Source organism: Typopeltis vanoorti, chromosome 22 (genome assembly GCF_054136105.1).
Source record: "Typopeltis vanoorti isolate ZY-2024b chromosome 22, IOZ_Tvanoo_1.0, whole genome shotgun sequence".
Classification (NCBI taxonomy): domain Eukaryota; kingdom Metazoa; phylum Arthropoda; class Arachnida; order Uropygi; family Thelyphonidae; genus Typopeltis; species Typopeltis vanoorti.
Window position 1 is genome coordinate 38,361,835 of NC_143570.1, and position 26,578 is coordinate 38,388,412.

The 26,578-nt window shown below is 34.1% G+C and overlaps 1 protein-coding gene and 1 non-coding gene across 2 annotated transcripts; both read left to right on the forward strand.

The window, feature by feature from the left end:
* Positions 1-719: 719 nt before the first annotated feature.
* LOC150094332 (myophilin-like) lies at positions 720-25,402 on the forward strand. The gene is made up of 4 exons (XM_090411857.1): positions 720-889; positions 18,701-18,825; positions 22,182-22,386; positions 24,978-25,402. Exons 1-4 carry the CDS (start codon positions 839-841, stop codon positions 25,155-25,157), a joined length of 561 nt encoding a protein of 186 aa, XP_090267983.1. The 5' UTR covers positions 720-838; the 3' UTR covers positions 25,158-25,402.
* TRNAL-UAA (transfer RNA leucine (anticodon UAA)) lies at positions 17,797-17,880 on the forward strand. Its single transcript has one exon. It is a non-coding gene; the product is annotated as a tRNA-Leu (tRNA).
* Positions 25,403-26,578: the final 1,176 nt, after the last annotated feature.

Genomic DNA, 26,578 nt, shown 5'->3' on the forward strand with positions numbered 1-26,578 from the left:
TTATTTTTTTTCTTCCTCAGTACGCACTCAGTTCATTTTTACGGAATATGAAAGTGAGAACATCCCCTCCTACAACTGATACCTAATAAAGCAAAGTGTTTTCTATTACTGATAGAACCACGTTTTATTTTATTTATATATGACATAAAAGTGCTTTCCATACATTTCCCTGGTGAATCGTATCGCAAAGTGGTATTTTTAGGAAAATAAAATAAAATTTCATCCAAGTTTCATTTGCATTTGAATCACAAAAATATATCACTGTTCGTATATGTTCTGTAATCACGGATTTATTTTACTTCTCTATACAAAAAAGATGGACCACGTCGTTTTTCATTCAACAATCTAATGGCAGTAGACGCACTTTCAATGGAAAAAAAAAAAAAAAAACATCAGCACGCATAACTCTGTCTGCTTTACAAGCTCGCCCGATAACACAGTGTAAACAGCACGCACGTGCCGGCATCCCAGAAGGTGATGTTGCGACGCAGGGCCATCCACCCACGTTGAAACGCCAACAGCCGGGACTTCCGTGCAAAAGAGTGACATGTGTAAACCGAAACGCAACGAGAGTCAAGAGGAGGAGGAGGAGGAGGTGGTGGCTCTAACGCAAATGTCGCCTAATTTGGAAAATGGGATGACGTCACATAAAGGCAGTTTTCCCATCCTCTTCCTCAAAAGCCTTGCCACCCAACGGTGAGAAATTATATTTTTAGAAAGCGAACTATCTCTCCTACAATACATTCCGGACGGACATCATTTCTGTGCAAGTAGTGCTTGCTGGTAGACGCTCGTGGTTTTGTCTCCGTCCTGAAAACATCTTCAATTAGCAGAAGCAATGGCCAACCGTGGACCTTCCTTTGGTTTGAGTGCCCAAGTCGCTAACAAGGTTAGTGTCGAATATTTTTATGATTTTCTTGTTCAGATACTCTATTGATCGTTATTTATTCTTAAATAAGTAATTTTTAAGTTATTCTAAATCACGAATTACATTAATAATATTAGGTGATCCCATATTACTTGCAAAACCGAATGCCACATGGGTATCTTTTACAAATAACTTACAAGCTGTGCCTTATTTGATTCAATTGGAATAACAACATAAATTAAACAATATTTACTTCTATTTTGCATAGTTTAAAGAAAATATGTTTTTTTTAGCTTTTGTCACATTGCACATGTTATAATTAAAAAAACGAGCCTTCCTGATTCAAATTCACTAGTCGGTTGACAGTGGCAATTTTGTGGAATTGTATGGGTCTTCAGACCGGCTTAATTGTTTGCAGGAGAAAAAAACCTGCTACTATATCTGATAGCAGATAACGCAAACTTGATTGGAAAAGATCCGCAAACTTCGCTATTTCTATGATGATTCAAACAGAGGTTTTCCAACCAAGAGATGATCATGCAGATATATAGATGTAGTTTAAGAAAGCAATGACAAAACAAGGAAAAGTCGTTTGGCCTTATTTAGCCCATATTCTTCTCATCTCATGAACAAGTAGAACAACAAGAATTTAACTTATTACTGTATTTGGAAATGTTGTATCTGTAAATCGATATTTTAATAATAAAGAAAAATGCCCTAAACTGCTTAATTCATTGTATTTATTATAAAGTTTTGGATAAAATTATACTCAGGTTACAGATAAGTAAGCGAACTAAAGTTTGTGCTGCTGAAACTACAAAAGAAGTTTCGAAAAAGTTCAATACTTACGAAAACTTAGTCACGGATATGTGGTAGGGGAGGGAAGTGGATGGTAACATTTCGACAGTTAATGAAACTCGTAAGGGAAAGAAAAAGAATACGCTAGGGATTGCAAATTTACACAGCCACTATATCTGAGAGTGGTTAACTCAAACTTGATTGGAAAAGATCTGCAAACTTCGTTATTTCTATGATGATTCAAACACAGGTTTTTCCATTCAAGGAAATCCACTTACTGCGACACAGACTCGTAGTCTGTCTATAGCTCGTAGTAGTAGTAGAGATAGTATGTATATATATGTATATTGTATATTAAGGATACCAAGTAATTTTATAATAAACTTTTTTTTACTCTTTCTTCTTGGTATATTGTATAGTATGTATATATATGTATCGAGAACTTCTATTTGCAATTTAAAACGTTGTATTTTTCAAAGTACCTTTATGAGTTAGCCACTACTGAGCTCAATGCTTCAAATGTTGTTCACATATAGCTGATAAAACATTACCCAGTTTTATAGGTGTTTTCTAAACTGATATTTAGTATTAATTATAATATAAGTACATTTGATGTCCGAAATGTAGCTTGGAACATATACTGTCTTTGGATCTGTTGTATATTTAATCCACCGAAGGTTTCTCGAAGCATCTTTGGTGGATTAAATAACCCAAAGGTTCTTCGAAGAACCATTAATCTTTCTTTCGAAAATAGTTTAATTATTTATACTTATTTTTATCATAGTTACCTACGAATATATTATATTGATTAAGTAATTCACATTTTATTTGGATTTATTTTTTTGATAATTAACTAGTCCAATCAGAATGAACAACCTTGATCTAAATAACTAGGGATTTGATGTTATTGAATCCGGTAATTGCAAAATAAACATGAACTATGGTATATACTTGAGATGTTTTTTGTGTAGATTTTATAATTTAAATCTTAAATAATAATGGTTAGTGGTGTGATCACGACAATCACTCCTTCCGAAAAAAAAAAAAAAAAAAAAAAAATTCAAGCCCCCCCCCCCCCCTCTTAAAATTTTCGTAGAACTCTTTTAGTTCTTTCATTGGACCCCAGCGTGCTCTTGGCTAATCCCTGCATTGCAGTGTTTCACACATGATAGGTACATCCTTGATCTTTTAAACGCTCAGAAGATATCTCGAAATAGTTTGAATGAGTGAAATTTAATCCTTTCAAAGTGACTGAATTTCTGCGAACGTCACAAACTGGATAAAGCGTCACTGTAATATGTCCTACACGAATAAGGACCAGAAGAGTCCCTAAACACAAACGTCTTTTGTGATGTGTCGTGGCTGCTCCTGGGTTGACTTAAATGTTGACTGAAATGTTTTTATATACGAACTCTTGCTTGGGTAAATGAGTATCAAATTAATACAGGAATGCTGGATGTTAGAGTAATATATAAAAGAACATTCGTGTTCTAATTGATAACAGATTAAGGAATTTTAAAGAACTGGGTAACAAACCATCGTTATTATTAACATTCAAACATCTCACTTAAATCATCAATATCAATAAATATAAATTTAGAAATATAATTTAGTGTTTTTTCTCACATAATTTCTGAAATGAAACTCCTGGTCTGCTTAAAAGTTCTCTTCCTAGATATGTATTTAAGCTGTCAAGTCTCAAGTATCTTAAGTTCGTCTAAACTTGTACATCTGATAAATGCAATTAAATGCATTCATTACTATGTTGTTTCACGTAATAGAAATTATGTATCCGATTTTGTTTTGGAATTACAATGAAGCAACTAAAATATGAGACAAGTATATTATTTCTGTTTTTTTTTTTTTAATTTAATATCAATCCCGCTGCGATATCTTAATATCTATCACTTGTTCTGTCAAGAAACGTATTTATCAACAAGAAAGAAGGAACCTGTTGATGTGTTTTTTGAACCACTGAAGGTTGTAATCCTTTGGGTAAACTGTGCGGGGATGACTTCCTGAGCACAGAGGCAAAAGAGACGAAAGATGACCGGCAATTGATCAGGTATTAACGGATTTGAGGGAAGTGGAAGAGTGGTGTCAGTTCGGTAGAACCACTCTCATGAAAAATACCTATGGAATGTATTTTTCAAGAAAGAAAACATTACGCCTATGAGATAGTGGCTGGAATGAGATGAGAGAAGAGTCACTAATTACACGAATTGCTTTCTTCTGAACAGCGTTAAGCATTTTAGAGAGGTATGTGGTGCCAAGTATCTTAAGTTCGTCTAAACGTGTACATCTAATAAATACAATTAAATCGATTCATTACTGATATGTTGTTGGACGTAATCGTGAAACAACATATCAGGCACTTGCACAGTTAACAGTTTCTGTTATGAGATATTCTAATTTACGAATCTGATATAATAGTCTTAATTGGAGAAGAGACATATTCTGATATAATGTATAGTTTAAAGTTTTCAAAATGCAGGGAGAAATGGCTTAAGTTCAAAGTTCGAATAAGTTTAGTATCTCTATGCAATCATAAATCAGCGCATATTTGATTTTCAGACTGACGTCCGTCAGACTTGTTCTCGATATCATCATCATCAATGTGGTTTGAAGTATCATCATCATCATCAAGATGGTTTGAAGTATCATCTAACACCTTACCTGCTAATATTCACTAAAACTGGAATTAGTTGCCAACCTGGTTGGCTGTGTGTTAGAATTGAATGCCACTTCGGGCATGGATGTTTGTGATTGTTTTTAGGGGGCATGACAAGCTCACATGAATTCTTTCGAGAAGTTAGCAACAGCTATTACAGAAAACTGAACTCGGGTATTAGTTTGGTGAGAAGGTTGAAAATTTCATGTTATTTCGTAACGAATTACTAGTCATTAATTGCCATTAATTACTAGGTCAGAAAAAAAATAAGCCATCTGTATATTCCGTGTCTTTTTGCGATAACCAAATAATGTTTTTATTAGAATTATTCGCTTCTTTATTTTGTTTTTATTCTGTTGTTTGACGATTGCTTAGGATTACAATTCTTAAGTCCAACTCTTCTATTGAAGCAAGAATTTTTTTCTAGATTCCAAAAACAATCAATCCAACTGCGTTTTTGGAATCCCAAAAATGTTTAAGCAATCTTCACCGAAGATAAAAAAAATTGAAAACAGAAGACGTGAAAAAAAGGTAAAACATCGCTGATTCAATGATGGTATTTTAAGACAGCAACAGGAAGTTAAAAATAGAAATAGGGAATAAGTGAATATCGCTAAATAAGGACAAATATGCGCTACATAAGTGTGTAACAGTATACGACACATTATCTCGAGAAAGAACGACTTCTTTTATATTCACGTAGTTGAAAACACGTTGCATTGCTGTTGTTTGAAGTGATGATGCTAATTCGACAGAGACTCGAGGTTTTTTGGTCTAGTGGATTAGGCAAGTGTGATTTATTCGTGAATGGATATTAAAGAATTTTTTTTCGAAGCTCTATTTAAGCCATTAATTGTTATCAGTAATAATGAGTTTTTTGTTTGGTTTATAATCTGTTTTCATACAGAGAAAAATGTTTACGAAACAGAAAAAACAATCTTGTTGTACACATGCTACTTACATTAAAGTTACAGAAATATTGGTAACTTCATCTCATCGCATCTTCCTTTTACCCTCTTTTACCTTGCGGTGTCGAGGGTTAATTAATCATCGGATCTCAAACCGTTCACAGGATAAGGTGGTCAGCCCTACGCACCGGTGTGTCCTATGTCCTGTAGTGTTGAGTTCTCAAGGCCGGTTTGCCTGCTTTGTGGGATGAAACACCCCAGAATAAACTGGGGAAAAAACCGTAGTGTCCACGCCCAAGATCGGCTAACTTGGCTATGGCTGAGGAGGATCCTTCAGCCCCTCACATCTCCGACGAGAATCGAACATTATTGCCTAACCCATTACACCAAAAAAAACCCGAGTCTCTGTCGAGTTCGCATCGCCACTCCTTCCCCAGTCATATGGTTGCGAAGAGCACAGCCACTAGGCTAACCGCGCGAATTGGTTAACTTTATTATATACAGTATATATTTTGTGCTCATCGTACATTCTTAAGGCCGCGGGGAAAAAAATCAGAATGTGAAATCTAAAATCTTGTGTTCCATTTGCCGAAACCTTCAGTAACAACTCAATTAGAAACGAAAAAAAAAAAACATCATTAAGAACATAAACAAAATAAAAAACTAGCAATGGTGTTTTTATAAGCAGTGAAAGAAGTGGTCTAAATTTTGAATGCTATTATAGTTCTCTCACTTTAAAAAACTTCTTAAGAAACGCTCAGCCAAGCCTGTTGCAGGAGCCTTAAAGCCATTGAGGGAGACAAATGAAAATTCGCAAGGTGTGAAAAGGCACACCGAAAACGTTTTGCTAGAGGCAAGAAAGAAACGTAGTTATGCAACTGCAGATTCTTCTCTCGTTGTACTATATAAATTTAGCCTTGATAGCTCAGATTATCATAAAAAAGTTTGCATAAATGAAAAAATATGGATATATCTTTTCAGATATGACATCCGATCAAATAACACAAGGAAGATGACGCATAACAGAACTACTTCTTAGTTCTATCCATCTTAATCCTAATCTAATCCAACTAATTATTTTCCATAGCTACGCTCTTTGTTTAGAAAACTTTCTCAATTCACTTCCATCCATCGCTGTTCCTATCTATTATCACATTTTAAACGCTCAAACTTTGAGATACTCCCATGATCTCCTCTGTTTGTTACGCTGTTCTGTCGCTTTTAATGTTTCATCCTAGTTTCATCTCCTATGCAGGTTCAACTCGATCATTATAATTTCACTTAAGTGAAATTTCATTTCAGTAAAATAAAATGAATTCCCATTAAATTTAGAGACGGATTTAGTCTACACTCTTATGGTATAATTGCACTGCGAATGATATAAATCTTAAAAGATCTTCGTCACTTTCTCTAAACTGCTCACTAAACATTCTCATCTTACAAAAACTGTCCAAAGTTCCCAATCCAAAATACGTAACGCAAGTTCTTTCCACTCTCAAGCTATCTGTCTACTCAGTTCTATGATCTTGCCAGATAAAGATATTATAAGAAACAGCCATAGTTGTACATGTTATATTATGAATGCAAGTACTGTCCAACTTGTTGTGAACTAATTTTATTTATGTACAGATTCTAATTTAGTGCACTGACTGGTTTTTTCGCATCTTTTATGGTGTATAAATATAACTAGCAGCTCATTAGTTACACTGCGCGGGCGAAAATATTACAGTTCTTGTTTTAGTTCTGGTTGTAAATTTAACCCTTCCTGTCTGTGAAGCTAAAGTAGTGAAACGTGGTTTGCTCTCTCCGTGTCTCTTTTTGTTTGGCATTATAGCTGATTCTTTCCTTCTGTTTGGCATTGAACACATAAACTCATTCCGACAACACTGCATCCAGTTGTTTAAAATGCATGTTATTGTTTCATCAATATTACTTGTCAGGAAGTTATTTATACATCACATCCGCCAATTCTTTAGCAGAGCAAATCCAAAACTAGAGTAGTATCTTTCACTGGATGGAATGTTGGCGATTGTTAAATGTTACCAGGAAGACAATTCTTTTTGATAATTCTTTCCTGTAACAAATTCATTTTTCAAATTGAAACCTAGTTGAATTCAGTGAATTGCAATAATTCAAAGACGTCAGATTCTAATTATAGCAGTCCTATTTTAATCCAGGAAATCTTAAACTGCAGCCACCTTGTACTCCTGTTCTGGCAGAGAAAGTTTCTTTGCTTTCCTAATCAGCTGTTACAAATGTTGATTCAGCACTTTAGGTGTATACCTAAGGTATACTTAATTAAGCAAGAGTTGACATAGATTTATGATCGCTTGGCTATGAAAAAAAAATACTGGAGTAAAACCAAAACATTTATGAATGAATAGTTCTGGAAGAATTCATCATGAGTTTCGAAAACATGAATGAATGCACGATGGTTCTATTTTAAATTGGATTAAACGTCATCTTTATGTACTTGCATCCGATTTAACATCTGTTACAGTCATTCGTGCTAGGGCGGCAGCCGAAGATTCTCGGATATAAATACACAAATTAATAAATTAAAATAAGTTATGTAATCAGTAGGAAGTTTTTGTATTTAGAGATATTATTGATTAACATTGTAAAACAATAAAAAGTGCAAATTAATTAGTTATACAATGCAGAAGATAATATAAGACACAAGTTAACGCTCAGACTTCAAACCTCGTATTTTTATAAAGCAGAAAATACCAATTGAATTTTAGAATAATATATACTCATTTATTATGCTCATATTTATACTCATTCAGCTGAATTAATATATTATCAATATTGAGATGCCATGCACACCTTAATCGAGATGTCTAAAAGCTCTCGATATATAAACCAAACCGAATAACAAAAGCGTTATCAGACTAAATATCTTACGGACATTTACCCTGATTTAGCCTCTATTTCTTTAGTCATTTTGTATCATTCAAATCCCAAACCTTAGCTTTCTGTGTGTAACCTACTATCAAATCAGATTTCTGAATTCGGCACAGAATACTTTAAAAGGATCTGTCAGTGTAGGACAAATTCCCGAGGGGTTATCAAAAATAAAATATATCAAAAAAACAGTTTGGGTAGAAATATCTAGTAGTCACGATTCAGTGTGTTGTTACAACTGCGTATCTGTGGCTGTAGTTTAGGCTTATCAGTCATATTTTGGATTCGCTGTCATTCCAAACGAACGTTTTCTTCAGTACGTTGCCAACTCCCGAAGAATGGGAGTGCTTAATGGCTTCTCAATAACACACATACAGACAATTTTCCCAAATATCGATCATTAAAAGTTTCATGTACTCATTGTTTGGCGATGATCATAATGACTTACAGCGAACCGCTGACCTTCACTATGCATTACAAAGTTTGTAATTCTCATTCAAAAATGAAATTCTTAGTAGCTTCCATTTCTTCTAGTTTCCCTAATTTCTCAATTCTTGAGTCCTTCGCTTGATCTAATAGCGGTGTAATTTGATTCTTAATTAACAGATTGCACTGTTTCCTGCTTATTTCGAGTCTTGAATAATATTCCTTGTCTTTGTTTTATACATTTCTAGATTCTTGTGCGTGATAAAATTCGAGCTGTCTGTTAGAAAAGCTGTAACTTAACTGATGTCGTTCGTATTCCTTCCTTGCTAGTTTTCACGTGTTCTTGACTATTTTTCTGATAACGATTTAACTTTAATATCTTTTAATTGAAGATGCACAGGTTTGCTAAATGCATTCCAGAATTCCATAATCGTATAAGATATCCTGTGCTATGGAATTTTTGGTTTCAATGAATTCTTGTTTCTAGTGCTGACAGCTGGCAACAAAGAATTCGTGTGTTTAGCATTGGTAATGGTGGGTAAAATCAGCGTAGGTTGGGGTGGGAGAAAATGGAATACATTGCTGGCATTTTCTGCTGTTGCAATCGTATAGTAATTATTATTATTACGTGACACCTCCAGGGAGTCCAAAGACCCATCGAGGGAGGGCATCCACTCCACAACTCTCGGTCTCCACCACTCAATCCACCAACTACAACTAATCGCAACTACACTAACGCCATCTATCGCCCACCACCACCATTAGTATTTCCACACAGACAATCACAAACATCCATGACCACGGCGGGATTCGAACCCGCAGCATTTTGGCTGGAGAGCGGATGCGTCAACCACTCGGCCAACCAAGCCGGCATTCTACTTTCATTCTATACATTCTACTTTCTTTGATTTCCAAGATTTATTGATTATTGTGACCAAATTGATTTTAACTTTTCTTCGGGCATACTCTTTGGATGGAAAGAACTGGATTCAAATACTACCTTGGACGCGAATAACCTTCATAAGAGCTTTTCAACTGAAGGTGAGTTAGTTAGTTAGTAAAGGCGAATCAGTCTTATACGAAGATGGGATATTTTTCCTTCCGGAAACTCGAGTTTTTTCATCTTAAAAAAAAACAACACCCAAATCGATAAGAAGAACCATTCTCAATCAACAAACATAACACTGGTTTCGTGGCATTAGTTACTTCGGCAGTAATTCAAAACAATCCAACTCAAGTGGGGAAAATATTTCTGAACTCGCCCTCCCTCCAAATGATCATTGCGTTTGACGGTATGCTTGTCAGTTTGATATAAAGCATATACAAAAGTTTTAGACACAGGAAATAGCAAACGAAATGTTTTATGAAGCAGAATCAGTAAGCATACAACTCCTGTCAGTACAGCGACTATCTGGAAGTTATTAATTCCAAATTCTCAATTAGGTTAGCACCGCTATCTATGATTTCTCATTATTAATCTACTATTATTTCGAAACCGTCATTTTTATACAAATTTTGTGCAGTTTTTTTGTCCGGAAAGAAATAAACTTTTCAGAGAAAAAGTATATTTGTTAGGGGAGAAGAGCTTTAAAAGTAGAATGAGAAACGAAAACAACATAAATAAGAAATCTGATCAGGAATATTTGAATTTCTCCAAGAATAATGTTTGTTTTATTTAAAATATTGAAATTTAGAAATTAAATAATGCTATACTAGTGAGGTAGGCTGATATGCTAGCTCTTATTGTATAAGTGTATTCCTATTTATTAATTCTCGATCACTACTGTATTAATATGTAATGTTTGTATATTTTGTATTCCAGATAACATATGCCTTGGGTTATACATGTCTTTTGTACAATTCTGAAAATGTTTACACAAAATGTAGACTGGAGTTAAATAAAAATATGTTATGAAGAATTATAAAAATTAAAAAAAAAATAGTCAACGATCTTCGTAGTAAGGCCTGTGTAGCTCAGTGGAAGTGGCGCTTGTGTCCTCTGCGCTTGGTCGCTCGAAATCAGACTTAAGTTCAAGTCTAGTCGCCGACTGGGGAACTTTTTTCTAAGCCTTTCTTCGACATTACCGAGTTAGTCGATCTCTGGCACGGGCAAGCGGGTTTTTCCTGCCGGAAACAACTCGGATTTTTTATCCCGTAAACTCAAGAAAATCGACCGTAGTACCCGCAATTATTTCAGACAGTAACATATCTTGTTAGGGTTAGGTACTAAGAGATGGCAGCACTTGTTTGCCAGCCTCTTCATCAGTGGCTGCTATAATTAGTGATAGGCATGGGCCAGCTATCTCTGATTGGCTACCGGTGGAGATTCAACTGTCCGCTCAGTCTCCAAAAGCTAGTTAGGGTATAAATACCTCGACTACCTCCTATAAGGGAATAAAAGGCGTTAGCTGGTTTTTTTTTTTAACTTCATAATACTTCTTGTTAGGTCACAGTTTTTATTATCAGAAAATGGTTTACAGGATTTGGTTTTAGTTCTCTACAAGTTCCACCCCCTTCCAGCTTTACCACATAAGAATACTAGAGTATGATGGTTAATTATAATCTCCAACTGATATGTATAGCCGATTTCATCGCTTCAAATTTTATTGGAAAAAAAAGACACTTATCTAATATAAAAACTATGGTGGGTCATTAATTATTTATATTATTTAATCATCTCGTCATCTTCCCTTAGGCTCAGTGATTGTCCAAGTAACTTAGTAGTTTCACTGACAGGTAACTTGGTGACTAAGAAACCTGATACCGTTTATAATAAAGCGTTCATCCTATCAGGATGAATTGTGTGCTATGACTGTATATTGCGTGTGTTCTTATGGCCAGTTTTACAGTTTTACTGGATGAAATAAAAACCATTCCACCGCTGTATGAGATCAACTAATTCATCTTCAATTGAAAAGTCCTGATAAAGACGTTTGTGTCCTTGTAGGAATTTGAATCCAGGTCTTTCCAACCAAAGGCCTATGTCTGTACCGATTGAGCTATGGAGGCTCTCTAGTAATTAGCATTAATAATTATTAAAATTATAATTAAAACTAATTCTTATTTTAATATTAATTAAAATGTCTAAAAATATATTTTTTTCACAAAAATAATTATTTTCATTATTATTTTACAATAATTGATTATCATCAGTTATAATTACTTATTACTACTATTTATAATTATTAATATTATTAATTATAATAACGTTATTTTGGAATTAGTAAACTATTATTATTATTATTGATTCTTTTGGAAATATACTGCAGTGATATACGGTATATCTCAGAGTATGAAGCAAGGTTGACTTGGGCATGTTATAATTATTTTATTAGAATCGAATTAAGTTATATACGGTACATGTTTATACCTGTGCTGCCGAAACACATTGAATTGAGGCGACTTCAGCGACACTGGGGGATTATTTTGTTTTAATTAAGACGTATCTACCGCTTGTCTCATTCGTGTTTTACTTCTGCTATTAGCAGGTAGCTTTTTTTGGCAGGTAGCTTTGGCAACACGAACACCTTATCTCTGTAGCTATGCCGGTGAGTACTTGAGTGCACTTTTCACACTGGAATATTCGCTATCCAAGTAATTCTTTCATTAACAAAATTTGTTGTTTATTATATATTAACAGTTAATCTCTCTCTCTCTTTCTCTCTCTCTGGATTATGAATGCACTTAAAAATAAAATTCAAGTGAACGAATTTATATCTTAGTCTAGACAATTGTCCAGAAGAAGCTTCTTGAACATTCTAGACTAAGATGTTATGATTTCTATCCATTTATAGATGGCATACTTTATCAAAGGAAATTAATCTTCCTGGGGAAAAGGTTATTACAAATAACTTCAACAACTTAAGGTATAACTATATGGATCACTTAAATCACCTATTCCTTAAAGAACTTTATTAAATTCTCTTCTGGAAGCTGTACTCGTTTCCGTCTTGTTACTGCCCAGTTGTAATGCAGCAAAGTCATTTAGCCTTACATAAAAGAAGGATTAAGGTTTAAAGTACGATATAGGATATCAATTTTATTCTTGTGATTGGAAAATCAGTAATTTGGTTAAAACAGATACAGTATTTAGTTAGTTCAGTCGGCAACAATGACATCTTTTAGTTGGAAATACCCGAATTCGAATCCTGTTTTATGCACAGTTACAATGCATTAATGATGTGAGGAAGATGAGCGTTAGGTAAGATGGAAACTGTGCTCTAGAGATCAAGCACAGTACTTTTCCAAGTCATTTTTTAAATTAGCGGGATGGGGTCTCACACTGAGCGAGCAAATTTATCTTCAGCCTAAAGACATTTAGAAACATCCATACCGCATTGGGATTCGAAATAACAATCTGTTGGAAAGCGATGTCGCTATCGACTAAACCAACCAAGATGGAATAAATAGGGACTACTCGATCTTCGTCACGTTTTAATCCCTTTTGCTCCAACAAACAACCTCAACGTTCAGCGTCATCGACAAACATCACTTCACTTCTGGAAGTAAAAGTTGGACAACTACACTAGTTGCCAAAATTGTGGAAACCTTTTGGAAAAAGTGTATTTTTGAGGTTTGATGGCTCATAACATCACTTTTGTTTGGAGTAATACCATAAAATTATATATCAATGGAAAGATAATTTAATCAAGAATGTAATGCAATAACTTTTATGAAGGATTTTGTTTTATTAGAACAGTAGTTATAAAGAAGAAAAGTGAAACATAGAAAAAATGAGATATACAAAAATTCTCACAATGTGAGTTAATTCTTAGTTGGGTAACCTTTAACGTTAATTACTGCCCTACAACGCCTTCCCATAGAGTGAAACCAAGTTTTTTAGTTCTGCAGCTGTTATAATGTGAAACAAAGATTGAATTCTTGCTTCTATTAATTGGGTTTTATTGGTGGGTTGCTTCTGACTAACAAGTTTCTTTAGTCGGCTCCATAGATTTTCGATTGGGTTAAGGTCTGGGCTATTCCCAGGCTATTCCAGCAGTGGAATATGATTATCTTGAAACCACGTTTTGCACACAGCAGCAATATGACATAGAGCTGAATACTGTTGAAATATAAATGCTTCATTATCTTGGAAAAGATTACGTGCGGAAGGCTTCGGTTTGGGCTCAAGTATTTCATTTATGTATTTTTGGGCATTTATATTCCTATTAATCAGGCAAATTCTGCCCACACCTTTTGATGTCATGCAACCCCAGATCATAACACTAAGTGGGTGTTTCATGGTACATGTAATGCAATCAGGATGCAAATCTTCTCCGATTCTTCTCCTTATATTTTATGCCATCACTACCAAACAGGGAGATTTGGGTCTCATCACTCCAAATAACACTGTCCCATTGTTCCGTTGTCCAGTTAAGATGGGTTTTAGCCTTTGTATGAAAGATAAAAATCTTTTCAACCTTTGTATGAGAGATAAAAATGCCCTTTTTCGTGGAATTCTAGCATTTAGACCAAATTCCGGCAGTCTGTGCCGAACAGTCCTTGCACTCAACTTCACATTGTATTGCACCATTTCATCTTGTATACAGCCAGATTATTTTCTTCTGTCACGTAGGCACAGTCTCTCAATTCTTCTATCATCACTTGCTGTTGTGCACCTTTTCCTGCCTTTACCAGTCTGGTTTTGTAGTGACTGAGTCTCCTTATACCTCTTCAAAAATTAGAAATGCCACATTTGGTTAAGTTTCCACCAATATTTCTTCTAATTTCTTCATAACTGTAGCCTTGTTCACTTAATAGTATTATTTTACATCGCTTTCTGGGTGACCAGTCAACACTTTGCGCCATTTCTTTAATTTTATTACGTTTTACAAGCTCACTAGATGAAAGAACACAAAAAACCCAACCAACTTGATAGCAATCACATAACACATTGACAAATGTCCTCCTCTCAGCTCTAATACAGGACATCAGTAGCTGAATCCTACTGTAGCTTTATTGGCTCATTACCAAAACAAGATGACACCTGATTGGCTCTCTAAACACTCATGCTCATTGGCTACATTCAAAATGAAGGAAAGCTACTTCATATCAACCTAAGCAAGTTGTGCTTCTTTTTTCTGGTTATTTGGCTATAACGTTTCATAGAATACAGATAATTAAACAAACTTGGTTGCAATACATTCTTGATTAAATTATCTTTTCATTAATATATAATTTTATGGTATTACATAAAAAAACGTGGTGTTATGAGCCATCAAACCTCAAAAATACACTTTTTTCCAAAAGGTTTTCACAATTTTGGCCACTAGTGTAATCAAATGTTTTAGTTCTGCTCACTTTCCTCCTCTTCAGAAGGCTTTTGTGGTAGTTTTCCCCCCAAGTTTCAAGGAGAACGTAATGCATCCTCATTGTTAAAATGCGTCCTCATTTTCAAATTATTATTTTAAATAAATAGGAAGTTACAACTTCCTTCCTATTAAGCGCTGAATAGCACAGTCTTTTCTACTAAATCTAACGGATTAGCTTTGTATTAATTGGCATTTTTAAAATTAATTTTGATGGTTAAACTCCTTTCTTGAGGAGAATGTATCCGGGCTTCTGAAAATCCCTAGTATGGCAGATGAACTGATTTTTGTAGTAAACTATTCCCAATGCTTTGATTTTTTTTCTTAATTTCCTGAATTATTTACACTGTGATAACTCTGACATTTGGTTGATTGAATCTTGCAGATCCTATCAAAATTATGCTTATTTAACTTTTGAAAGATTAGCGATAAAATACATGTATCAGCTGTATCAGCATTTTAGATTAATTTCACCATGTTGAGATTCGTACTCAACCAGACTTACTGTCTTTGTTTTCTCTCGAAGAATATCCACAATTTCTCGATTCATAAAACATAGATTAAACAACTTCGATTTTTATTGATTTATATTTGAATTTTTTCCAAATTATGGAAACCGAAAGGCCATGAAGTAAATCTCATTGCTGAGCAAAAAACAGTTGAAAAATATTTCCGCCATGATGCTAGCTGAAATGGAACACGAGGTTTCCTGTTTAGTGAGGGAGCCGGATCCCTGCTGAATTGCTATTAGTTTAGTTTATTTTCGAAAAGTTTCTTTAATCCCTGGTATACTTTATTTAGCACTCAATAAACAACACGTCCACTTCTGTCAGTTGCAAATCTGTGTAGTGGAGGATTTACGACATTGTTAATATTTAAGTTAACAAAACCGAGAACTTGAAAATGATACACGTTGCGCAATATGTTTAGCTTGAGCTCCCTTTGAGCAGTACATGGAAAGAAAAGAGAACGGGGGTGTAGAGAGACTTCTAGAGCAAGTCTGATGTTTTTTGTATCCATCAACTTCCTACTTCCGGCACCAGGCTTCTGTACTGATCTATAAATAACGCAAGCTACAGTCAAAATTTGCCCTACAAATGAGTAACTGTGGTTTTTCAACACATATTAATAACTATCACCAACTTGTCAAATACTAAGTATGACAGAACCAACTAATTTTCGTCATAACATTTCTAACATTGCAAAAATAACACTCTTCGATTTCTACAAATGCAAATATAATTCATTTATCGAAATTATTTGATTTTCTGTAACAATACTTAAAAATATTTTGATTTTAAGCATTTCTGAACCCATTTTAACAGAGTTTTTGTAATACTCGGTGACATTAAAAATTCACTTCTTGATGCTTGTATCGAATTTCGTAAGTATCTGTGCAAATACAACAATCTTTTAAGCCTAACAAAACATAAGGGAAAACAAAATATATAAACGGACCGTTCGTATCAGTTTCACACTGCGTGTTCACCTTTAAACAAATTTGGCACATTAACAGAGAAGAGCTTGACATGCTACTGTAAGGTTTGCAACGTCATATGGAAATAACTTTTGTTTTTTTCCCTTAAAGAATGATTTTGTTTTTAGTCTTGGAAAAAAAAACTGAAGGAGTTTCCACATTATCACTTTTAGAATTGAGCGTTTTCTCCATTTCTTACACTTGAATTTAATAGCATTTTCATCCTTTTCAGCATTTTTGTGGACGCCTTCTTTTAGCTCGGTCTTCGGTTTGGTTTCTGGAACCCTTCCTTGGAGACAGTGCCAAGTTGCAGATATAACAAAAAATGTGTATCTCCAGGCTAGCATTCCATTACTGGAACCTGTTATGTTCTCTGTTGGCAATAGAATGATCACTACTGATACGTATGCGAATACATGATGCATTTACAGGAAAAAAAAAACTTCATATTATGCAATGTAGATTTCTTAATTTTTGTTATTTTGCGTTTATTAGTAATTTTTATTTAGTTTTTTCTATTTTTTAGACATATTTGAAATAGATTACCTTGCTGTTTGGCGCCTATCTATTAATAAAACTTTTGTGCTTTCGATAAATCACGCCTGATTTTATATATCTTATGAAGTGGCACCGGACAATGCATTCATATCTGTTTTTACAATAGAGCCCTTAACGATTATGGCAGTGCAGTCTACATTTGGGTTAAATCAATTTGAAAAATCCATTTAGAAACGAAAAGGTTAAAAAACAGTAGATAGTGGCTAGAGAAATAATAAAACTTGAAAAAAAAAACGTAACTTAAAGAGTGAGAGAGAGAGAGAGAGAGAGAGAGCTGCATAAGACAATATTGAGAATATGTTTCATGGCATAGTTTTAAGAGAGAAGCAATCTTTTCATGAAAATCAAAAACTATTTAATCAGAATTAAAAATTCTTTAGTGTAAGTAATCTCTGAAACTACAATTCGAATTTTTTCTTCTTCTTCTTATTTTTTTATTAAAAAATTATTTAAATCTAATAATTCATTACTGGGAATCATTTTAATGATATCAGTCACGCGTTTCTTGAAATTTTCTTTTTTAATCATGTCATATTAGGTTAAGATGAATATAATATCAATTGTCGAAATGATTTTTTTCGCATAATTGTGATTCTGTCTCATAATAAAATGTTTTGCGCTACGTTACTAAGAACGGACGTCAGTCTATTGCATGTAAGATGGCATTTCTTTATATTAGCTCTCATATAAAATATCCGTATACTCTGTCGTTCTTGCCTAATTGCTTTGTTTATTTTTTAAAAAATTCTTTTTTATATTAAAAAAATCTTCCGTGATGAGGCTTCGAAACTCCATGGACCTACCCATGAAATAAAAATAAAAATATGACTTACCTTTTCGCAAGCAAATAAATATCTTTGTTAGCTTATAACATGGCCAGGATGGCCGAGTGGTCTAAGGTGCCAGACTTAAGATCTGGTCCTCGTAAGAGGGCGTGGGTTCGAACCCCACTCCTGGCAAAATTTTAAAAAAACTGATTTTAAAATTCCCATTTTTTTGGGATAGGCCTACAGACCAATCATATTTATTATTAAGTCGTAGTGTCTCGAATTTTAGTAAGGACATGGTTAAAGAAGCTGAAAATTTTCACGTGTAACCTCTAGAACACCATTTGTAGAATCTAGACTAACCGTTAATCTAAGTCACTTTTGCATTGCATTAATCCCACACAACTATTTTATGATGGATTTAAAACTTTTCTTGGGTGTTATTGACATAAAAAATAAATAATTATAAATAAAATATGCCAATATACATATACACAACCTGTAGACGTCTTATAATTCAACATTGGTTTTTGGAAAGACGATTCCAGCTACTAGCAATAATACTGAATTTGTTATCAAACATTATCATAATTGCTAGTTTATTGGAGTTAGCCTATAAATTATGAAATCAATACAGCAAGAAACGTTTGTAAACATCCATTCCTTGGCTATACTGCAATTTTGCGAAATCCTGGAGTGGAAATGTTGTGGGAATGCTCTCAATGACCCTGTAAATGCTGTCAGCAACCCTGAAAGCAAGCTATGAAGGAACCCATGAATGCCATTTGCGATGAGATGCTTGGGAACATGGTAACAAAAAGTAAAATACACAACAGCACTTTTTGCTGAATCGAGATGAAAAATTATCATCATATTATTTAAAATTTTCACTGTACATGTATTTATACTGGATGATAAGAACATTGAATTTTTTTTTTCAAAATAACTTGCGAATGTATATTACAATTCAGTCTGTTTTACGTGGAAATACTTATTAAAGTTTTTCTCTTAGCTTGCTGGGAAAAGGGATTCTGAATTAGAAGCAGAAATTCTTCAGTGGATTCAAGCAATATTAGGAGAGAAGCTTCCATCTGGATCATTCGAAGAAATCCTCAAGGATGGAATCATTCTTTGCAAGTAAGTTATCTCTTGTCCATGCACTCATTAAATCAGATAATACTTTAATTTCCTTGACAAATTTTAAATAAATATTTTAGGGAAATTTTGAGAATATAATACTGAATACTAATAATACTGAATTTGTTATCAAACATTATCATAATTGCCAGTTTATTGGATTTAGCCTATAAATTTTGAAATCAATACAACAAGGCTCCTTAAGGATATTGACAACAGAAAGTTAAAATATTTTGGACACATTAAAAGGATGGAAGGAGAACTTCTCAGAACAGTAATCGAAGGTAAAGTTCCTGGAACAAGAGGAAGGGGTAGAACATCAATGAGATGGATGGATGGTGTGTGTGGAGCAACTAATCTTCAGAGAGTTGAAGTCTCCAGAAAAGCAAACAGTTGAGGGCCTTAACTACATGGCGAGGCCTGGTGTGGCACATCACTGAGCATCGGAGTGACCATACGGCATCTGTGGATGTTCAGTGTACATATAGATAGATACAACAAGAAACGTTTGGAAACATCCATTCCTTGGCAATTCTACAATTTTCCGAAATCCTGGAGTGGGAATGCTCTCAATGACCCTGTGAATGCTGTCAGCAAGCTATGAAGAAACCCATGATGAAAAACGAAATATTATAAAATCTATCAAAATAACAGATTTCTTTTAACTTACATGATTCACACACACAGATATAAATATAAACTTATATATGACACCTCTGAGGAGTTCAAAAACATCGTGGACGGACACACTACTCTACTACACCACTCACCGTCGCCTCTACTTAATCCTCCAACTACACAATGATATCTACTATCATCAATACACACCGCCATCTACCGGCCAGTACCACTATCAACAAGAACTATTTTATGTCCTGCAATTGCTGTTTTCTCGTGTGTTCTTTTGCGGAACACAAATGCCTATATGGGGAAGGAAAAACCCTGTAACTTTCATATGAGATTGGCTAACTCACTTTGAGATGAAAAAAAATAATAAAATAAAAATAAAATAAATAAATAAATATATAAATAAAAAAATAAATAAATTTTATAAACTTGGTTTTTTTTACTCCTTCTCCCAAGTAAGCAAAAGATTTAAGTTTGCGCCTGAACGTAGTTCAAGTTTAAAAGGTAGTGCAACTCGTTGTAAAGGTGGATAAAGTTCTGATCACTATTCTTAGTATTTCACATAATGTAAAACACATCTCACTAGAAGATGTATACTCTTATACATTATGGGTGGGTTCACTACTCAGACCGGTTTCAACCTTTTTTGAGGTCTCCTCAGTGAGTAGCTAGACCCTGAAATACCAAGGTTTTTAGTAATACAGAGCCTTATCAACTTTACCTATACAAGGTGCTTTTACTTTGAATAAGAAACTCTGGATGAGATAAAGATGTGAAAATTTTTTACCTTGGGGATAATATATATTAAGGATACCAAGTAATTTTATAAAATTGGTTTTTTTACTTCTTCTCCCAAGTAAGCAAAAGAGTTAAGTTTGCGCCTGAACGTAGTTCAAGTCTAAAAGGTAGTGCAACTCGTTGTAAAGGTGGGTAAAGCTCTGATCACTATTCTTAGTATTTCCCATAATGTAAAACACATCTCACTAGAAGATGTATACTGTTATACATTATGGGGGGGGTCACTACTCAGACCGGTTTCAATCTTTTTTTGAGGTCTCCTCAGTGAGTAGTTAGATCCTGAAATACCAAGGTTTTTAGTAATACAGAACCTTATCAACTTTACCTATACAAGTTGCTACAAGGTGCTTTTACTTTGAATAAGAAACTCTGGATGAGATAAAGATGTGAAAATTTTTTACCTTCGGAAAATATATATAAATATTTCACATCTTTATCTCATCCAGAGTTTCTTATTCAAAGTAAAAGCAACTTGTATAGGTAAAGTTGATAAGGCTCTGTATTACTAAAAACCTTGGTATTTCAGGGTTTAGCTACTCACTGAGGAGACCTCAAACAAGGTTGAAACCGGTCTGAGTAGTGACCACCCCCACCCATAATGTATAACAGTATACATCTTCTAGTGAGATGTGTTTTACATTATGAGAAATACTAAGAATAGTGATCAGAGCTTTACCCACCTTTACAACGAGTTGCCCTGGTGTTGAACTACCTTTACACTTGAACTACGTCCAGGCGCAAACTTAACTGGTTTGCTTACTTGGGAGAAGGAGTAAAAAAACCAAGTTTATAAAATTACTTGGTATCTTTAATATATGTTATCCCCAATATAAAAAATATATATATATATATATATATATATATGTGTGTGTGTGTGTGTGTGTGTGTGTGTGTGTGTAAAGAATCCTGGATATCGTTCCACGGCGAGAATCCTAAAAAAATTGTTTTGATTCTTAAAATTAGTAATTTAAATTTATATATTTTAGAATTAATATAAATTTAAAACTGCAACTAAGGAAGAAAATTTGATCAGTACAAAACACGTTCCATTTTTAAGGACATTAAATCGAAATTTGAGTGTATTTGGCACTTGCTTCAGACTGTTCGTTGTTTATAAACAGAATACTTCACATTATAACCTCTCTTTCTGTCTGTCTGTCTCTCTCTAAATGTAAGTTAATTTTAGAGACAGAATTAGTCTTTTATGTATTATAGTAGCTTGCCAGAAAATATCGTCTCACGTACCCCTTTTGGCACCTTCACATTAGATTCTCCATCAATGTATACATTCAGTACAAATTTATTAATAGTTTTTTTTTTCCCGTATGCTGCCAAATATTTCAGACTAAATGCGTTGTGCAATGAAAAAAAAAAGAAAATTGAAACTATTTTTGTGATATATGTTAATATATTTTACGCACTCATTTCCCGATGTAAAAGTAAAATAAACTATATTCGTATAGCATTTTTTGAAGCAACGAGTTTCTCAATGTTCAAGGAAAGCGTTTGTAATAAATTCTTACCTGTCGTTTACAAGAGCTTTGTCCCTTGCAAATGATCGTATTTGTGGCAAGAAAACTTAGGATACGAGCAGTGATTGTATTATGTTTGCCAGTTATAAGTGTTCTCGGGTTGGTTTATTTTTCTCATAAGGAAAACTCCAGTTTCTGGTGAGTTAGTGCTTTTCTGATTGGCTTCGAACTCAAAGAAGAAAAAAATTCGAAGAAAAAAAAAAGTTAAATTTCTAATGGGAAGTTTGTAGCGTAATATATTTATTTATTTTTACAAGAAATATTATTATGCTGTTGTATCAGACTAATACGATAGTCTAGGATGCAAAGAGGTGAAAATGAAAAACATTTCAATCCCGAATACTTTCTTTAGCGCTTAAAAAACTTTTAGTCATTATCATTTTAAAATTATCTTTTTAGACTCATGAACAAACTGATGCCAGGATGCATCCAGAAAATGAACACAAGTGGAGGACAATTCAAGATGATGGAAAATATCAACAGATTCCAAGAAGCAGCAAAGAAATATGGTGTTCCCGAGATAGACGTATTCCAAACAGTTGACCTGTACGAAAGGAGAAATATCCCTCAAGTCTCACAGTGCCTGTTGGCTTTAGGAAGAGCTGTAAGTAAAGTTTACGTTCTTCTGTAGTTTAAGGAAAGGGTAGGCTATTTACACACACTTATTAAGATTCTGAAATAAAGTAAAGGTGAATGGTAAGAATTTAAAGAGCTGCATCCATTTGTCGTGTGCCACATATTGGGGATTGTGTATTAGAAGACTATTTTCAATAGACGGAAATGTTTGTTAAAATGATATTGATAAAGTTTTTACTTCTGATTTCTGTATCAGTAAATATATCATTTAGTCGAGCTTCATTTTCGGATTAATTGATTTTCATGATTCTTGATTATCGGGGTCTTCCATCCCAGAATGGGTCGATAAGTATTTAATGCAGCTGGCTTGCCATTCTTATGTTCCATTCCAGTAAGGGCTCATCTAGTATATCTGTAGATATGTGTGTTCAAGGAAATGGTTTACCCTGCGAAGGAATAAACCCGATTTTTTTTTTTTTCTTGCAGGGGAAAAAAAAATTCCTACTGTTTTTGCCTCAGTCGGTGACTCACTTGCAGTTGGATTGTAATAGTTCTTCGCATCATCGACGGAATTCCAACCAAGCTCTTTTTAACTGAAGAGTTTTTTTTAACTTTTTAACCAAACTCTTTTTAACATCGTAACTGAGCTACAGATACTCACTGTCAATAATACCAGGAAGCAACTGTTGGCCATGCATCGATAAATGTATTATTATTAGTAGTAACTAGAAAATAAATCCTTCGTGCTTCCCCATCCTAACCACAGCTTATTGGGGGTGGGGTGAGGGAGTCGACGCTTCACTTTGCTGCTCTCTCCTCTTCTGTTCTCTCTATCCTATTCACGGCACTCTACAATGCCACTTATGCTCCATAGAGTCACTTTCGAAGTAACGCGTAGACCCACATAATGCCTGCAAGCTTTGCTTGCGAAACCAGATCCTACTGAATACGGTGGTTAATCCTTATTTCCTTAGTTTGCTGTATCACCTTTCCTTTCTTATGATGTGACTATTACGTTTGTTTTTCTGTTTTTTTTTTTTTTTTTTTTTGACGGAAGCGCGAGTTTTTCAACCCGAGTTTTCGGGAGAAAACACCCCGTCACTGCGGTACGAAACCGCTTAACTCAGCCTCAAATGAAAAGTCCTGATAAAGATTCTTCTCATCCTAGACGGGGATTCAAGCCCATGTGTTTCCAACCAAAGGGCATCGCCGTAACCGAATGAGATACGAACACTCTTCTCTCAATCCTTCAAGTTTTTATAATCGAGGCTATTAAGCTTACTTAAGCTGCTTTTTTTGGGACGCAGTTGGCGTTCTAAAAGGATCGTAACCATTTCTCATACTCGAGAACAAACAGTTCTTGTCATCCTGTTAGTACTAATAGTAAATAAATAAAGAAAGGTAAAACCTGATTGGCATTAAAGTTAAAATTACAGCTTATTTAGCAGGAAAATATGATTTTCTTGGAAAGGAACATCATGATTTTCAAACTTGCTGAAGAATATTTTTAACAAGCAACAAATAAAATTGGAAGGAGGAGGTAATTTTCATTCATTACATTAACATTCTTAGTTAATTTATTTTCACAATTTAATTACTTTTAATTCTCTAATTTTAATTCTTTAATATATATATATATATATATATATATATATATATATATATATATATATATATATATATATATATATATATGGTGGGTGACCCGCACGTAGTGCATGTCTTAAGCAACTCGTGGTAAAGGTGGAATAAGCTCTGATCACTATTCTTAATATTTACCCTTAATGCAAAGCACATCTCCTTGAGGAGATGTATGATACTACGCATTAAAGGCAAGGGGGGGGGGCATTTCCCAGACCGGTTTCGACCTTTATTGAGGTCTCATCAATGGGAGCCAGGCTTAAAAATACCAAGGTTTAAGTAATACAGAGCCTATAAATATTTTACCAAACCAAGTTACCATAAGGTGCTTTGACCTTATTAAATAAAAATCTCAGGATGAGAGATAGATGTCGAAAGTTTTTTACCTTGGGTAAAACCAGGTTTATAATTAAAATAGCTTGGTATCTTTAACGCATATTATACCCAAGGTATAAAACTTTCTACATCTATCTCTGATCCTGAGATTTTTATTTAATAAGGTCAAAGCACCTTATGGTAACTTGGTTTGGTAAAATATTTATAAGTTCTATATTACTTAAACCTTGATATTTCTAAGCCTGGCTCCTATTTGATGAGACCTCAATAAAGGTCGAAACCGGTCGGGATAGTGGCCTCTTGCCTTTAATGCATAGCATCATACATCTCCTCAAGGAGATGTGCTTTGCATTAAGGGTAAATATTAAGAATAGTAATCAGAGCTTATTCCACCTTTATCACGAGTTGCCTAAGACTTGCGCTTCGTGTCTGTTTGCTTACTTGGGAAATGGATTAAAACCAGGTTTATAATTAAAATAGCTTGGTATCTTTAACATATATATATATATATATATATATATATATATGTGCCGTAGATATTAATCATTTGTTTGCTTTTCTCTTCTTTCTTTCATATTTTATTTGCACGAGAAGGATTTGCACATTCGCATAAATTAACACTTTCTTTTTTTACTTTTCTAGTGCTACATGCATCCCGAATATCAAGGTCCCTGCCTAGGTCCCAGACCCTCTGAAGAAAACAAACGTGAATTTACAGATGAACAGCTTCGTGCTGGTGAAGGTATCATCAACCTGCAGTACGGCACCAATAAGGGAGCCAATGCCAGTGGTCTTAACTTCGGCAATACTCGGCATATGTAAACGATTTCGTCGCCAAATTCACTCCACCTCATATCGTATCGTGTTGTCAACTTATATTGGCTTAATCACGAAGATTCTTATATAAATAACGTTAAATAATGAAAAAAAAAAAGAATTCGAAAAGTTCAGAACTTTTAACAAATATTTGTGAAATGTGATATACAGCAATGCCAATAACGTTTGTTTCTATATTTAGCAATGTACAACGATAGGAGCTATAAATAAAGTTTTTTCACCGTAAACTATTTTCTGTATACCTTTTTATTTAAATTCGTATATAATTTACATTTTTAAATACATGTTTTAATATGACAATTCCTCTTAAAATCACTCTGCCACGTTTTAAGCATAAATATATAGAAACACTTGAACAAAGTTCAACTTTGTTACCGTTTGAGATAATTATTTATTTAGAAGTATTTACTGGTTATTATTTCCCATTTTCTGCAAGAGCACAGAATTCCCCTGTTCATCACCTGAAAAATAATTCACATAAAACGGTTATATAATTTCATTTAGGCTAGTATCAAACTGGATTCATTTAAATATTACATCCGCTTAAAGAGTTGCACCTTAAAGACTTAAAATAAATAATGACATTTAAATTACATGTAACACTAAAGAATTATCAACTTATGTAAAATAAATAATTTATGAAAATCAATATGTGGCTAATTTCGGACAAGATTTTGAAATATTTTAGGTTAATTTTGCATCACATCAACAATTGCACAGACACAACGATGAAGAAAATAATTTTCTTCATCGTTTTCTGTTAACCTATAGTACATTCATGTCGTGGGTGGGCTCCAATAAGCGGGGCATTGGTCTCATACCGGACGATGAAATTCATCCCACCTAAAGACAATCATTAACCACTCCGCCAACCACGTACTTATTGCTGGTACGCATACTACTGGTAGTATCTCGAAGATTTGGTAGCACGTGAATAATGGCAATTGATTTTTTAATTTATGAAATTATAAAAAAGTGGAGAAAATATGCATCCAGATCCAACAGTTCTGATGCAAAAAAATTCGATTTTGTTTAAGGTCTTTTAATAAACAATTTGACAGTAAAAACCACTTTTTAGGGGCCCAAAATTTCTTATGGTACGGTATTAATGTAAGGCTGTGTATTTGTCCCTGTCGAATGAAGCACCTTAGTGAAAATAATTGCCCACAGTGCGATTATCATGTTAATGCCACATTCTGGTTGACAGATGAAATAGAATGATCACACAACTGAAATGTTTAGGAAGCATTCTTGATTATTTATTTATTCTTATGGCAAAAGGCATACAAAACAGCTACAGGTCAATGTCCGGTCTGCAAAGCCAATCCAGGGCCTCATCCGTCACCTTATGGATGTCCTGTAGGCCATCACCGTGAAATTTTCGCTTTGGGCAGTCGTTCATAAAT

Excerpts from the sequence above, each read along its gene's own strand:
- LOC150094332 (XM_090411857.1), top strand. The coding sequence starts at position 839 with ATGGCCAACCGTGGACCTTCCTTTGGTTTGAGTGCCCAAGTCGCTAAC. Across the intron at positions 890-18,700 it reads GTGCCCAAGTCGCTAACAAG|CTTGCTGGGAAAAGGGATTC; the intron begins GTTAGTGTCGAA and ends TTTTTCTCTTAG. Across the intron at positions 18,826-22,181 it reads GATGGAATCATTCTTTGCAA|ACTCATGAACAAACTGATGC; the intron begins GTAAGTTATCTC and ends TTATCTTTTTAG.